At 37.0% G+C, this 18,068-nt stretch overlaps 1 protein-coding gene across 1 annotated transcript; it reads right to left on the bottom strand.

Moving 5' to 3' along the window:
* Positions 1 to 2,816: 2,816 nt before the first annotated feature.
* LOC121430209 (beta-1,4-galactosyltransferase 6-like) lies at positions 2,817 to 14,954 on the bottom strand (the record flags this gene model as incomplete). Its single annotated transcript, XM_041627488.1, has 7 exons — positions 2,817 to 3,012; positions 3,744 to 3,968; positions 5,050 to 5,237; positions 6,993 to 7,109; positions 8,466 to 8,728; positions 13,941 to 13,997; positions 14,873 to 14,954. Coding segments are annotated over 7 exons (1,128 nt in total), but the record flags the coding sequence as incomplete, so codon positions are not given.
* Between the last annotated feature and the right edge of the window lie 3,114 nt (positions 14,955 to 18,068).

The following is an 18,068-nucleotide window of genomic DNA, read 5'->3' as shown; positions in this document are numbered from 1 at the left end:
CACAGTCATATTCACATAGTCGACCATGTGAACACGCTGTGAACAGTCACACTGTCGAGGTGTCCACAGTGTGAAAATATCTTCACACTTGTTGAATTTCGGCATTTTAACAGTGTGAATAATATTTCAACATAGTCACTGTGTGAGCACACGGTGACACTGTGTTCTTTCCAGCAGGAGATCAACTGTGGTATTCGGGCTAACTCTGCATCGGGACAGTGGCATCGCGACATTTGCTCTTGCGACATTTGCTCCGACCTTGATATCTCAAAAGGCATATGGTTAGAGGGTTCCACACAATACAAGCACTGCTTTTTAGCGGATCCCTCCATTTTCTCAGAATTTTATTTTATAATGGTTATGATATTTTGCTTATATATATTACTCTGTTTTGTTTTACTTCTACTTATAGATAAATATCATACACTCTAAAAAATGAAGTGCTAATTCAGCTCTTAAAGAGCGTGTATAGTGACTGCGCTTCGGAGTGCTGATTTGTCTGGTTCAAATTTGAACGAGAAAAATCAGCACTCCGAAGTGCAGTCACTTACACGCTCTTTAAGAGCTGAATTAGCACTTCATTTTTTAGAGTGTATACTGTACATGCCTGAATTCATTTTGTCTGTATAAGTTCATTGTAACTATTTTGACCTCATTGCTTTGTTCTTCTGTTGAAAATGAAAATAAATAAATTGAAAATTGAAATATTGTTAGAGCATACCTCCATGTTTATAGAGTTAGGATTTTGATATACATATATATTTTTTTAGAATAAGGTAAAGATAAGGATTATCATTATGGTTTATTTAGTTTCGGAGGTTTGGCTGTATGGTTGACTTAATCAGCAGATTTTCCATCGGAGCAATTGTCGCCGGAGCAAATGTCATGGAACCATAGGGACAACTTGGCATTGCAGGGAGAATTACCTTAAGTTCTACATGCGCGTTTCTGATTGGCTGAAAGTCACGTTGTGTTTTATTTTAAAGTTGCGACTGATTCCAACACTTTCTACAACCAGCCCTAAATAATTTGCTTTCGAAATGATAGATAGGGGCCTCGTCTTACAAAGAGTTAGGATTGATCCAATCAGTTGTAACTCTATGGAAATCCGTTAGTGTCATATTTTTTTTTCTGCGCTTCTCAGCCAAGCAAAAATCAATGAAAGTTCTCAGGTCTGACCACTTGTCTGACGAAAATGTTGATGAAATTATGTTGGTCATAACTGATGGGGGGGGGGGGTGGTGGGGTACCAAAACGGAAAAGAAAAAAAATAGTGATAAGCCAAATGAAAAAGATGTGTTGTCAGGTTATTGCATTCGTCATTTTAGGCTGTGTCATAATGAAATGTTTTAGAGGCGGCTGAGTTTTGGATGCAAGCGAACGAACAAAGTGAGCCAAAAATTAGCATCACTCTCATCATCATCATCCCTTTCATTATCATCATCCCTATCATCATCAACATCCCTGTCATCATCATCATCCCTATCATCATCATTATCATCCCTATTATCATCATCCCTATCATCATCATTCCTATTATCAACATCCCTATCATCATCATCATCCCTATCATCATCATCATCCCTATCATCATCATCATCATCATCACCACCATCACCATCATCATCTTCATCATCATCCCTTCTTCTTCCTCCTCATCATCTTCCTCCTCCTCCTCAGCATCAAAATCATAATCACCTGCACCACCACCACCACCATAATTATTATCATCATCACCACCATCACCACAATCATCATCATCATCACCATCGTTTTCATCATTACCATCATCGTCCTCATCGTAATCACCACCACCACCAAAACATAATTGTGTGCTAGAATTGTGTAGGCCAGTAACATTTTAATCACAGCATCGGTTAAGTCTCAATATGAGCAAGATTTTATTAATCAGCATAATCCTCTTATAACACGAAGGCATTCATTCTGGGCCAAGTGTCCTTTATATTTAGGTTCCGTCAATGGCGCTTTCCCTCCCCCCCAAAAAAAAAAATCAGAGACAAAACAACAACAACAACAAAACAACAGAGAAAGAGAAAAGGAAAGAGAGAAGGATGTGTTATTTTCTGAATATTATATCAAAATCTATCACTAAAATTTCATTCTTTTTAACTAAATTTCGCCTTAAAAAAGCCATATCTAACATTTTTTTTTTTTTTGGGGGGGGAAGCTTATTACGCCGCTGGGTGCCGTAGTGCAGTAGAATTGCCACTGGTTTATTTGAAATGCGGTGTTGGTGCATGAAGGATTTTTACATCGTTATGACCAAACCTAAAGCGAGTCTGGTGGTATAGGACAGACATCACAAGGTGTTCAGCTGACGATAATTTCCTTGGTATAATTTTTTTTGCAAACCCACCATGGCGCTAGGTTGGGCAGCCCATCTAATCCATCCTTTCAGCACCAAAACCAACACCGGATCTGATGAAATCACCCCTTTATCATGTCTATTGTAATAAATAAGTATGACGGTACAAACACATCAATAAATCCAACTCCAAAACGATCGCTGGTAAGCCATTCAAAATAACGTAATAGCTTTCATCGTTCTACTATCGGTATCACCGGTGAAACCGTGGCATAGCCAGGGAGGTGCCGTGGCCGAGTGGTCTAAGGCGCCTGGCTATACATGGAAAGTCCGGGGTTCGATCCCGGCCGCGGCACCTATGCCCATGAGCAATGCATTTAATCTATAATGCTCTTTTATCCTGTTTTCAAATAAATGGAAATGCTATTTGCATTATTGGTAACTAGGTGTGCACTTGTTTAAAAAAAAAAAAAAAAAAAAAAAAATCGCGTTATTTATCATGATTATGATCTTCGTGGTTTGAGAACTTTTCGCAAGGTGGCATATTGCTGTTCCAGGCCTCTTTCTGTATATCCACCGATATTTTGGTATACAGAGGAAATAGCTCGAGATTATCCACCGAGTATGTCATATTATTGATGCCTTCCCAGTCTGCTCGCATCTGGAAATTGTTGTAGAGGCAGTCCCTGTCATGAAAATAAAAATGAAAATCCATATTTCAGTGTTCGAAATAGAAATCTGAAACAGAAATACACCCAAAATTTATTTTGCACTGTGCAGCTATAGCGCCAGCTCAACGTTGCTTTAAATCGTTGAACGCCAAACAGGGTAGCAGCAATATAACCAAAACACCGATGTCAGTTGACAGGAAAGTAAATATTCATGAATATTGTATTCATTTGTTTACTAGAAAATTACATTATTTCTTCCATCTGTCTCATTGACGTTTTCTCAATTTCGTATGATTCTGTCAGGATGTCTAAAATTGATGTATGGTTATTTTAGCGATGGAATTTGTATCTAGTATATTTTTGTGGACCAAAGGGGGGGGGGGTTCAGTAATAACTTACTGGATAATCTTTCGAGACATTTTGTCTATTTTACATCCAGTGATTGTAAAAAAAGCTTTACATAAACAGATAGATATACATGATATTCATATTTATTAAAAAAAAACACCCGTGCGACAGAATCGAGTTGCGATGCATTTACAGATTAATGTACAATAATCAAAATAGGACATTTCATTGAACATTATACCAAAAACTATTAAGTTAAATATTTTCTTCCAATTCTAGTTTTGCCGTTTTGATCACTGGTAAGTAGGGAGGGCCATTTAATTGCCGCGTGCCTCCTTCAGCTCCCACCCCTCCGTAGATACGCCCCTTATTTATTATAACTAAAAATATTAACTTACACTTCTGGGCACAGTTGTGTTTTTTGTTTTTCTTTATGATGAAGCGATCTGTAGTAGCCGTGCTCCGTTTCTCGAGTGATTTGAAAGCCCTTCCGCTTCAGTCTCACCGAGAGCTCGTCATCTTCGCCTCCCCAGCCCCAGTAGGCGTTGGAGTACCCATTGCTCAGCCGTACCTGCTCGGCCGTCAGTCCGACAACGCCGCCGAAGATGTCCTCATACGGCATTCTATACGTCGAAAGAGCAGAAGAGAAAAAATAGCGGTTGCTTGATTAGTAGGGGAGGGGGGGGGGGGGGGGTGCTCCACGACGCACGACGGATTCAAAAACATAGAAAATGTAAAATGTACTATTAAATGCCCTTCATAACAATGAACAGAGCAAAAACTGTGGTGTTAACAGGTGTACATAGAGGACCACACCAGTTATTTTACACCGGTGTTAAATTGGTGGTTACACCTATAGGTGTTATTACAACACCTTATGTTGTTACATTTACACTCTTTAGTGTTACTTTTAATATCTAGGGTGTAATTTTAACACCTCAGGGTGTGGTCCTCTATTAACACCAATTGGTGTCAGTTTTAACACCGCAGTTTTTACAGTGAACATCCAAGAAAGTTGTAGAAAATTGGTGAATCAAAACAGCAGTTTTCCTCCTGGACTCTGGGAAAACGACATAATTATTTGCAATTTCTAGTAGGCTCTGAAACGTGGGTCGAAACTGCTGTTCCGGTCCTACAATTTCAGACAATGACCTCCCAGCTGTGTTTTGTCATTATTTCGGTGGGAAGTACTGTGTTCTTGAATTCGTCGTGCGTCGATCGTTGAAGCGTTAAATCCCTAATGTTTTTTGACACATCGACACAAGATCGAGAAAAAAATTAAAAACCATTGAAACCAATCGGTCTTGACGTGATTCCATTGTCACATTATATGTTAATAGGGTTTTCAGGTTTTGTAGCAACAGCACTGGATTTTTTCTTGCCTTTTTAGCTTTGATTGAGACATGTATTATTATTAAGCTTGACCATGTCAGCGCGGATGTTTATCAACTTATATTGAACAATTTCAGTTGCAGTAGCTTACTACTGGGTTGGAATGGGGGGGGGGGGTTTGAACGGGCATAAAATCACAATTTGTTGGTCATTTTCATGCTTATGAATAAAAAAAAGGTAAAGAGGTTCCGATGAAGCCCCGACAACCGCGCCCTCCCACCAGCCCCTCACTGCAGTTCGTTGGCTCCCTGGTTCTTGCAGTTGACATCGTGCATTTGAAACGGGGTCCGATGTCGATTTGCATGCACTTACCGATATCTTAATTGCTCAGTATAAGCTGCAAGATGACGGGGGAAGCCATTACACCCATAGAAGTTTTCGCCTTTCATCGGGATAAGGTCGGTGTCGTGAAAAATGACGCAGTCCCAGTCCCCGAAGAGGGTCGCAGCCCGGTAGCCGATGTTTTTCATCAGTCCTCGGTTGAACTGCAAGTTATTAGACTGTTGAAATAGATGATGAAATAAAATCACAGTTCGATCACTTTAAATCACTTTTTGTTTAGCTCAATTCACATCCCCCTTCCGTGATAAGGCCTAGGCTATATATAAATCATCATCAATAACTGACCATAGCAGGCTATTGGTGACACACCTGTGTAAAATGAGGAAAGTTTGCTTCGGGATAGCAGGCGTATATTTCACGACTGTTCCAGCAACAGATTTTGAATTCTCTTTTTTTTGTCACATCATGGGCACTGACGATGAGGGTGGCGTTGCCTTTCATTTTTGATATAGGTACGCTTCTTTTAAAATCTATAAGATTTTATTTCAATGGAGTTTACTAAACCAAATGTGATTTTGTTTTATTGACCAACCTGTGATGTATTTGACCCTATAATGTGATGTCAATTTGCACTTTGACATTTGAAAAATATATCTCAATCTCATTATCTCAAATTTGTCAAAATATTACTTATTGAAAGAGAGGAAAAAGAGGTCGATTGCCACTTGGGTTTACACCCCTATATCTACTCTCCGTTAGGTTTCATCAGCATGGTCTAATCCTAGTTAGTCTGATGAAGTAAAACGGCTTAAACTTGTGTAAAATCCTTCCGCAGAGTACTTAAAAACATTTTCATACAAGAATTCATGAGTTCCTAAATCATTTTTAAATATTTTATCATGTATATGTTTTAATTCATTTGTATGCCATTCTTGCTTTTATCCTATTGGGCTATATACCTATTCATTGTTTTATTCCATACACTAGGTATGTTACTTGCCGAAGAGCATGATTTGTAAACTTACTATCTCAACGTTATTTCATGCTATCAATTATGATTATGTATATTGTAGGATAGGGGCTCCACGTCCCACTTGCAGCACTTGCTATTTTTGTGGAGTCCTTTTACCGATGAGGTTTATATGACAATTTACCCTGTATCAATGTATTCTGACATTATTTGGTAATAAATATTCAGTTCAGTGAACATTTGCTCCTGTTGTCATTCAGCACCATAATGTACCATCATTAGCATACCTATAGGGGAGGGGGCAAGACCCCCCTTGACGAGTCACAACCCATGCAACATATCTCTGCCCCTCCCCTTTATGAGTTTACAACTGATCCCTGACGAGCCACAAGTGGCCCGCTCCTTTGAACTTGAAGACCCTTTTTTTATTTGCTTGTCAAATTTTTGGGCGGACGAATTTGCCCCTTCCCCCTTTGGAAAATCCTAGGTACGCCATTGTGCACCATCATTTTCTAATAAAGATTTAACATAAATTGGTAGTAATGAACAAGACTTGATCAAATTGGCCTAAACAACTTCTTTGAGATTGATGTTCGTAGTAGAACCAGGGGTCACAGTTTGAAATTAAAAAAAAAACATGCAAATTGCAAATAAAGCAAAATGCATTTTTATTAGGAGTATAAATAACTGGAATGCTTTACCAGAGGAAGCAGTTTCTGCATCAAGTGTCGCAGTTTCTGCATCGTGTCATATGTTCAAATCAGCTATTGAGAGGCACTGGAAAAACCATCCACTAAAGTTTTTACCCTACCAGAGACTATCCAACGTGACGAGGGGCAAATAAGCTACAAGCTTTCCGTCTCTACATCCAAGTAAATCCAAGTAAGTTAGTAAGTAAGTAAGTAAGTAAGTAAGTAGGTAAGTAAGTAAGTAAGTAAGTAAGTAAGTAAGTAAGTAAGTAAGTAAGTAAAGTAAGTAAGTAAGATATCTACATTTTTCTTACCTGTTCCCCGATGAAGAATCCAAATTCTAGCTTTTGGTTTTGCAGAAATGGAATCAGATTGTTTATGAGGATTGCCAGATGGACCTTCCGATCCCTGAACGGAACAACTATTGCAACCTTGAGAAAGAGATAGAGGATGACATTAGAAACATCCGCGATACAAGCTAGCTCGTCACTCAAGCGCAATACATTATAATGGTACCAAGCACAATAAAACAAATTTAACAAGATGTATAGTTCAGATCAATTTTTGGCTGTCGTATGAGATCTTAAAGATTTTGGACAAATGTGTTAAAAATCTCAAAAGAGAAATGCTCACCACTTTAAACTTAAGCATTAGAAACTGAACATTGTTTTTTGTAATTATATTTTATTTGTTTTAATAAAACCTTAATTATGAAAAATGTTAGCATTTTGTTTGACGTTTAAACAATGATCAGTTCATATAGAAAAGCAAGTTATATAATAACCCCCTTTTTACTTTATGTGTTAAGGCCAATGCACGCAATCAGGTTCGGCACATTCGCTGATTTTCGAAATTCCTTACGTTCGGTAATTTTCGGCATCCTGGTAGACTTTAACACCTCAGTCACACCAACGAAACCGGCTCCAAATCGACCAATGGTATGTCATTAATGATAACGTAGTATCTGTACTAGGTTTGGATTCGGTTTCTCCAGTGTGACTGTGACATTAAGTCAGCTGGGAAATCATTGCCAATTCGTCTACTGCCTACTCGTCCACTCCCAACATGATCTACTTTCATTTCGTCTTATGCCATTCTGTCCATCAACATTTTGTCTAACAACCAATTGGTCCATTAACCCTTTGGTCCAATCATCACTTCGTCTAATCACCATTTTGTCTTTGACCATTTCGTCTCATAACCAGTTGGTCTAATATCCATTTTGCACAATCATTTTAGTCCAATTAGACCAAATGGTATATATAGACTAAATGGCTATTAGACCAACTGGTTATTAGACGGAATGGCATTAAAATAAATGAAAGTATTTTATGTGGTGAGTTGATGAACTGATGGTAGACCAAATGAGAGTAGACGAGTTGGCATAGACGAATTGGAAATAAACCAGTCAGTTGACTTTGTTTTTGTCATTCTTTAAATGTGAATTCTACGATGTTTTATTTGGGAATGTAGGAAGGAGGCATGTAGCGTAATAAGGCAAAAATTGAGGGGGCGTAACATGGCGAAGGGGCAAAATTTCTAAGGAGTCGAAAGCAAGTGAATAAAATTCTAATTTTGTGAATTATTGACAAATTATAATGTTAAAACAAATTATTATATCTTATTTCACCGTTATTCAATTTTTATCGCCTTCTTTTCGATCTTTTTTTTCTAATATTGAAACTTTGTGGCTCCCGTGTCCCATCCCCCCAGCCAATACATCAGTCTTTGAAACGAGGGGAAAAAGCAGATTTTAAACAAAATAACAATATAATATGATTCCCTACCTTCCATTTAGGAAGACAATCGGACGGGCGCCATCTGCCGCCAGGTATGTAGTCATAGTTCCCTATTTTAAGTGATTCTGTATAAAATATTTCTCTGGCGATATGATCAAATCCTGCTTGAGACTTGAGATTTTTGGCAAGATGTTCGTTTGCACGTTTCAGACGAAGTAGCACTTCTTGGTATTGAGATGGACCGAACACAGCCGGCTCGAGGGTGGCGAAATCGATGGATTTAAGGCTTGCATTGTATCCTGATTGCAATTCTAGATGATGAATATATTACAAGGAAAGAAATATGAGAAGAGCAGGGTGTGGTCAATAAAAATGGGGATATGCACTGAAAATATTTATCTTGTTGAATATCCAAAAGGAACTGATCGTAAAGTCCGGTATATGGCATGGCTGGGTGCCAGGTAATAATGGCAGAGGTAAATATGGCAGAGGAAAAATGGCAGAGGTAAAAATGGCAGAAGTAAAAAACGGGCAGAAGTAACAATGGCAGAGGTATATGGCAGAGGTAAAAATGGCAGATGTAAAAATGGTCGAGGTAAAATTGGCAATGGTAAAATGGCAGAGGCAAAAACTGGCAGAAGTAAAGATGACATTCTACGAGTCAACAAGGAAAAGAGAGAGCCGATTTCCCGTCAACATTAGTAACAATTTTTCACCTTAAATGGACTCTTGTCGACGAAATAGGCTACATAATTATAGCTTATTACATAATACAATTTAAGTTGTTTTCCCCATCAATTAAGGTCTATTTTTCTGTTGATTAAACTCAAATATTTTCTTGCCAAAATGACTTCAATTAGTGTGAACTTCCCCTTAAATAAATTAAGTACAAAACTTGGGATCTAGAGTGTGATCCAAAAAGCAGGTAGACTCGATTCGAAATGAGAAGGCCGTAAGTCCATGCAGGGGGAAATACGATGCCAAATACACACACATAAAAATATGCTTTCCATTAGTCCAACATTATAATTTTGATTCTCTACTCAGTACATTTCTTATTTAATCTACATACATAGTGGCGTACCGTAGGTCACGGCATGGGGGGGGGCACCCATTGGCGGCGGAAGCCACAATATTTAGGGGGTGTCCACCTGAAGTTTTGGGATGGACACAGGTAAAAAATTGGACAAGCGCCCCCAAAAAAGGTTATCAACCTAAATTGTAGGAGTTGCTAACCAAAAGTTTTTGACAAGCAAAAAAAAAAAAAAAAAAGGTCATCAACCTAAATTTTTTTGGGGCAACACACGTTTCAGGGGGGGGGGACGCACCGACGCAGGCAAAAAAATTGACAAGCAAAAAAAAAGAAAAAAAAGGTTATAAAAAAAAATAATAAGGGGGGAACGTCCCCCCATCTAAAATTTTGGGGATACACGTCCCCCCCGCTTCCGCCGCCTATGGGGGCACCAGTAAGAAATTTGAGTCACCTATAGTGAGCGCTCATTTGGCAGGTATACTGACCTTAAATACACACATTTTAACAAAGTGATTGAATTCTATCGTTTATCAATAATTTGTGAAAACAGATATATATGCATATCGTCATGAATATTGATTAGGTGTGCTAATGATGTCTCATCCCCACTTTCCTTTCTCTTATGCTTTTACATGAAATGATAAATGTTTCATTTTTTTACATACATGTGTAAATGATGTGTCTCCATTATGATGTAATAAGATGCGGCAATAAATATCTAATGCACTTTATCAGTTGTCAATCCAATTTGTTTAGTTCTTGGTAAAAAATCTTTGAATAAACTTTATTTCCTATAATAAGATACAAAAGAACAAGTGGGGGATATGACATTATCAGCCCATCTAATGAATATTCATAAAGACATACCTATAACTGATAATGCTAATTTCAAAATTCCATAACTTCGTTATTTGTTATCCGATTTTGATCACATTTTCAGCATTTTGCTCTGTGAATTTTATTATATTTATTGAAAAAGAAATATCCACAGCCCGGACCATCCATTTTAGTAGTCATGAAAAAGAAGCATAGGGCCTATATGTCACTACATAAAACAATAATGACTAGAAGTGCGAGGAAATACATTTGGTGTATGTTGACTTGAAAACAGAATACAACAGGATCATAATATATCTCGATAAACAGACAATGCGAGCACCAGGAATGATAAACACATAGGCCCTGAGCAAATTATGTTTCATAAAGTTATGAATAAAGTTATGAAAAAGTATTTCTTTTGTAATGTAAATTTATAATATGATATAACATTATAATGTACAATAATTTCTTCTTTGCCACTACGTTTCTCTTCCTTTCTCCCCTTTCCCCCCTTTTCTCCTTTTTTTACCAGCCGATGGGGGGGGGTTACGTGCCCCCATGCCCCCTATAGCTACGCCACTGACTGACGGTATAATGTGAACCATTTTCATTTTTTTTAAGAAAATGACATTCCATTTTTTTTTAATACGCAATGTATGGGCAAGCTGTTCACATAATGACGTCACCATTAAAAATATAATTGTAATAACTTTCTTTTAATCTTTTAGGGATTTCCGCAAACCTTCACCGATATTTTTTAATTATTTTTTTCTGCTATTTTCACAATAAACTTTATGCCAAGATGACCCCCCCCCCTTCAATAAATTAAGTACAATATACTTGGGATCTAAAGTGTGCTTCAAATGTGCTGGTAGAGAGATTCGACATTAGAAGGCCAAAATACCTTACCAAATACGAAAAATGCGCATTCCATTAATCCAACATTATAATTTCAATTTTCTTCTCAGTACCTACATGTGGGGTATTTACTCTGACAGTTATAGTGCATGGGGGTTTAAGACCGGCCATTTTTCTGCCATTTTTTTTCCTCGGACATTTTTACCTTTGCCATTTTTACCTCCGCCATTTTTACCTCTGCTTTTTTTTTATACCTCTGCCACTACCCTTTGCCATTTTTACCCCTTTCATTTTTACATCTACCATTTTTACCTTTGCCATTTTCACCGCTGCCATTTTTATACCGAACCGTATGGCTGTACCAAAGAATAAAAGAAAGAAAATCATCCTTTGTTGAAACCCATAACAAAATCAGACTATGTGGAGAAATATGGTGTGGAGAGACTGGAGGGGAGGGGTAAAAAGGTAAGAAAATGAAATAATTATTTAGTTGATTTAAGCATCTCTGTTAACAATAGTGTGCCTATAAAAGATCTGAGGTGCAAGTTCCCATTTGACCACTGTGTCTATGATAATTATGTTGTCAAAGGCAAAAAGAAGCTGCTGAAAACTGCTTATCTAAAAAAAAGAGCCAATGGAGTAAATTAGAGAGTCAAAAAGGGGCCTAAGCTATCGATCCTAGCAGAATCTCCGTCGGAGGCAAAATGACAAACATATAAAGTGGAACAACCATGATATAGACCACAAACATCCAACAGCAACACTAGAAGCAAGGAGACAAAAGGGGCATTAGTGTGAAGAGATGACCAATAATTAGGTTGTATATAAAGAACCAGGAAAAAGTTGCACAGAAAATAAAAACGGTTTATAGAAAATCACCCCAATTCTATATAAATATATATACATATATATGCTATTGATGTTATTGAGTGATCAAAGCATCAGAGCAATCAAAGCATTTTGTTATGCTATTGTTATGTGTTCATCATCACTCAATTACAATTAAGATGTAAACGGACAAAAATTCTTGAAAATCCGAGACTCAAGAGTCATATTTTTTTTAAAAGTACATCCGGCACTCAGGACACCACACTGAGACGTATATACCAGCAACACTAAACTCGTCTGAACTTCGGATTGATTATCTTACAACTATGTATACATATTATGTTACAATATTCATCTCCTCGGGAGATCAATTAAAGGGGTTATTCAATTGAATATACGAATATAAAAAAGGCCCAAGTCCATAAGAAAATCGAAAAAGAAACTGGATATTTTTTAAAATTTGGGCAATTACAGTAGGCCTATATTTGGCCAAAACACATCAGAGAACATCATAAAACATTTTTTTATGAACATCAATATTCACGTTACTTGTGGGCGGGACCTTTTGTCTAGTGGACTTGGTTCGTTTTTTAGAATCATATGGACTTTGGTAATTCTTCCATTCATATACATGGTAGACTTCTGTAGTCCTGGACTTGGGATTTTCTTAAACTCAAACCAGATTTTACTCTTTTTTAAAGGCATTTCTGAGATGATTTCAGATTTATCATTTATACACAAGATGAATCATTGTATAAGGAACAAGTTCCAATATGTTAACTCAATTTCGCCAAAAATGGACTTGGGCCGTTTTTAAATTCAGATACTCAATTTCATTCAAGTCCTAGAAACATGTTTTTTTTTCTCTTGCAGCTAATGCCATTATCATATTAATTACAAAACTTTAGGTCAGGGCCGTTAAATTTTGTAATAAAATAAGCTTGACACAACAGAAAAGATATTTCATGAAATGAAACTTGATTCAACTGAAATTGCATGATATCCAGCAACTATCTACCAGGGGACTGAGAACGGATGCTTGAAGAGGGGTTACTGGGGATTTTGTTCAGAAAAAAAGACAAGCCCCAAAATCGATTCAATCAATAGTAACTTCAAAATGAAGGTGATTTTGGTCAGAAAAAAAAGAGAAGCAAAAAAAAGGGAGGAAATAATTGTAGTACCTTAATAGTACCTAAAATTCCATAATCGCCTATTCGTAACTGATCTTGCCCAGCATCGCTGAGAGAAATCACGGTATTTTTTATGTCTACTACAGATCTTCAGCATCATTGGAGGAAAGGCAGGGAAAACACCGATATTCATCTAGACGAAATTCCTGTTCATTTCATGTGTCTAGTCATACTACCTCACATGACACGTTCTTCGTTCAACGTTGGAGCGTTGTGGTCCAGTGGATTAGTCTCCGGACTCTGAAACAGAGGGTCGTGGGTTCAAATCCCAACCATGGCGTAATTTCCTTCAGCAAGAAATTGATCCACAATGTGCTGCACTCAACCCAGGTGAGGTAAATGGGTACCTGGCAGGAATTTATATCTTGAAACGCAGTGCGCGTAACAGCTGCACTGCTAAAGCCAGGGTAATTATGCTGCATATACTGTAGAGCGCTTAGAGACTTCTGACAAAGAAAGTAATAAGCGCTATATAAGCAAGTATAATTATTATTATTATTATTATTCTAGATACAAAATCCCACCGTAATCTTTTGGCTAATAATAATAATTCTTGTTACACAGGATAGCCACTAATAAATTGTTCTTTCAGCGCGCCCTGCTGAACATAAAGTTATCATTACCACAGCCCCCCCCCTTCTAATACGTCGAGCACCTGACAAGAAGGTCTTTGGTATGACTCGGCCGGGGATCGAATCCAAGATCTCTCGATCATGAGGCAGACGCTCTACCGCTGAGTTAGCATGTCTGGTCATGAATGAATAATAATAAATGAATTTTTAAAAAATTGCTCACCATTGTCCGATGGAACTTTGCAATAGTTTCCAATCTTTAGGCGAATATTCACGGCACCTAGGTGGAGCCAGAAAACAAAAATGGATATGAATATAACACTTTGGAATACAACATCATCATGATCATGCAAACTTAAGAAAAATGCATTAATTGCTAGAAAGGTATAATTTTTATATATTGGGACTTGTTGAAAACACTTCGCTTTGAGCATGTTCAGCTGCGTTTTTCCTGAAGGATCCGTTGTGTGTCCCCGCCTGCTTTCTCTGTATGGGCCTATTGGTTCTCCCCCAAAAGCATCACTATAAGATGCTAGTTATGCCATATACGGAGGACATACAAATATAAATATCCAGAACACCTGACTAGAGTCGATCAAGTGGCAAATTACCATCACGATACTTATGTTCCAACATTGTTAATTCATCCTCCTCTTCATCATCATTACATGATTATCATCAGCATCATCGTCAACATCGCCATCATCATCCTCCTCATCATTATTCATCAGCGTCATGATTATAATCACCATCGTCATCATCAGCATCGTTATAATCTTTATCCTTATCGTCATCGTCATAATCATAAATATCATAGCCATCATCAGCATCAACATCATCGTGATCTCAATCACCAGCGTCATTATAATCTTCATCTCTATCACCATCATCATTATCAGCAACAGCATCATTATGATCATCTTCATCATCTGCATCAGCATCATGATTCTTCATCATCATTGTCATCAATGTCATTATCACCACTACCACCATCACCACCAACAACATTAACAACTCTATCATCATCGTCATCTCCTCCACCATCACCACCACCACCACCACCACCATCATCAGCATCATCATCACCGCCATCATCACTATCATCACCATCCATCATTATCATCATCATCACCATCATCATCATCATTTTCTTACTCGAGTTAGCCGTCACGGTTATATTGTCAAGCTGTCGTCGTTCAAGTTTGTCGCGATGACGAGATGTTTGTTTGACGAGATGGACGACAGTGAACATCGACACGACGAGTATTAGCTTCCTTAATCTCGTTAATCTTCTCCACCTTAGATGGGATAGAAACAGAGAGGATGAGGTGGAGAGAGAGAGAGAGAGGGAGAGAGAGAGAGAGAGAGAGGAGGGGAGAGGGAGGGGGATATGGAGATTAGAAGAGATACATGCAACCATAAGCATGATCAGACTGAAAGATATCAGTAAATTTTACGCGACACTTTTTCATTTCAACCCATTTTAAAAACTGTAAATATGTGTAAGCAATATTTGCTAATACTGGTATTATGAATGTAGACAAGTTAAGTGATTGGTCAGGGGTAGATAAACATGATAAATGTGCACAATGTTTTTCTTCCATATATTCTTGCCAGACTGCACTTTGATGTTTTGAACACAATACCAAATTACTTTCTATTTACATTGTTGATGAGCCTTATGGCAGACGTTATTCTATTCAACACCATTCAATTCAATTTTATTTTCCATTAAATTAATTACAATGCATTATTAATTTTTGCATGTGTGTTGTTGAGTTTGTGTTGGGTTAATGTGCTGCTATCTGAATGTGTGTACGAGTGTGTACGACCATTAAATGGCCACTTGAAAAAAATATTGCCTTTCTGTACTCTTTATGCAAGACTTATGATAATGATCATTTCCGTATAATCTAAACATGCTAAAGGAAAACCTAGCGACTATAATATGGTTATATGCCCGCATAAATTCTGATAATTTGATTTTAAGCCGGAGCTCACTACCTAAATCTCTGTTTCAATAACACTTATCTTTCTCATTTTCTTTATATACATGTATATTTGTATGTTTTATTAAATCATAAATTCACAATCAAGGTAAAATTACAATATTTACGACTTATTAAGACTTTCTTATCTATTTAGTTTTCTTCCTTGTTCCCTTCTCTCTCTTTTTTTATTTCTGGACAAATCATATTGGGAAATGGGAAGGGGCGGCCCCGTCCATCTGTAGCACTTTTCCTGATTGCAACATGTTCATTTTAGTAAGTTGGATGACGTCATACTATTGAAAATAACTGACATCTCATGACTTGCAATAAAACTTTTTGTTTTAAGAAAGTGGGAGCATGAACTCACTCTATTGCTTGTTCATAGCATTATACATAGCCTGTCATTCGCCGAATTGCGCAAAACCTCAATATATTTTTTTCATGTGTCTTCAAATGACGAAACTTTCATTTCATTTATCCTTTTAATTTAAATATTCATATGATTTTATGCAGCCTGAGGTATCCATTCAATGAGCTTTATCCCTCGGTCACATTTGCTCTACGGCGGCCATACGGCGAGTCGAAAACATTTTTATTCAAACCATTATGTAGCTAGTACAAAAAAAATGTGAAAACGGCTGTTTTCGACTCGCCGTACGGTCGCCGTAGAGCAAATGTGACCGAGGTATAAGACAGAAATTAATCTATATATACAATTCAATTCAATTCAAGTTTAGTTTTCATTTTAGACATACACAATGCATGATTTGTGCATAAATGATGTGTGCTGAGTGTGTTTATGCGCGGATGTGAGGGTGGTTGCGTGTGTGTAGGAATGTAAACATAAGGGAACTGATTATGGGAAGAGATGAGTAAAATATTTCAACTGAATGAACTTGGCAGTGACAGTTGGAAAACAATTTTCATGGGGATATCTGGAAATACTACAAGAGCATATTTAATAAATTGTATTATATTCTTACATACATGTAAGTATATTATTTTTAGTTGAAGAAAAAATGGAATATTGCCAACCGTACAGAAAGTGACACATTTGGTTAAAGAATATAGAGATACGGAATATCAAATAGCGTTTTAAAAGATAAAGTATCTCGCCAAGTCGTCAAGTCGATGGCACTTTAAAGGCTCCGTAGTTATGCCTAAATAAAATTTGACAATATACATTTTGATTTTCAGCCGAAAGTCGCTACCTATGTATCTGTTTTTAATCCTATAATATTTCTTATTTCGTTTCCTTAGTCTATTTCTTCTCCCCCTTTTTTTACTAACTGGTAAATCATGGGGGAAGGGGCGATACCTTCCATCTCTGGCACTTCTCCTGAGTGCAACTTGTCCTATAATAGGTAATTCAGAAATAATATGAAATTGTTCATAGTCTTCATAATTATCAGACATGTCAGATGCGTCAGTCACACCCGTCAACAAACTGAAGAGCGGACAAAAATATCGAATTAATTCGAATGGATATCATTGGTCACTTTTGAATCGGATTCGTGTGTGAGACTGAGCACATTAGTGAAACAAAGTACAAATAATAATGATAATAATAAAGAATCATTCAGAATACAAGGATATTAAGATATTCAAAGTTTGTGTATAGTGAATATACACTGTAAAAACAAACCTGATTTTGCAGAAAAAAGGAAGATTTTTGCAAAAAGCAATGAGAATCATTATGTAAATTCATAAAACAGGAATTGTTCTGCAATTTAACAGAACAGGTCTGTTTAAAAAGGGGACAGTGTGCTTTATTAAAGGAAATTTGAAAGGTTCCATACACCAAATACCAATTTCCTGTAAGACTACGCCATCTGGTAAGATTACAAGTGTTCTCGAGACTCTGCTGCAGGAACTTCTTTTATTTCAAGGATAAATTTTCTAGCAGTATATATGACTGACTTGATTCACTATAATTTTGCCCTTATAGATTACCCTTTATTAAATAATCTTCAGATTGATATATATATATATATTTTAACTAACATCAATCGGTTGCATAGTTCTTCGCATCTTTACAATGTTATCTGTTTCTACAAAGTCAAAACCAGTAAATATGCACGATTAACATGGTCAAGATGTTGTATACAATGTATATTGTTTGTATGATTTCCTATGCTTGGAGAGTATGCTTATTTCGTGTAACGATTTGTCATGATTTTCCATGGATATAATCCACTGAAATTCTAGCATCTGGTTGGTTGATGCTCGAGAGCAATTCGAAAATGAAATATTTCCGACAAGTTTTATACTTGAAACACATTCCTGATACTATAGATGTATGAATATATATATATTCAAGGAAATGTTTTATCGAAATTATGATAAAATGCTTATATGTT

Source organism: Lytechinus variegatus, chromosome 16, assembly GCF_018143015.1.
Source record: "Lytechinus variegatus isolate NC3 chromosome 16, Lvar_3.0, whole genome shotgun sequence".
NCBI classification, from domain to species: Eukaryota; Metazoa; Echinodermata; class Echinoidea; order Temnopleuroida; family Toxopneustidae; genus Lytechinus; species Lytechinus variegatus.
This window is presented reverse-complemented; position numbering and strand designations above follow the sequence as displayed.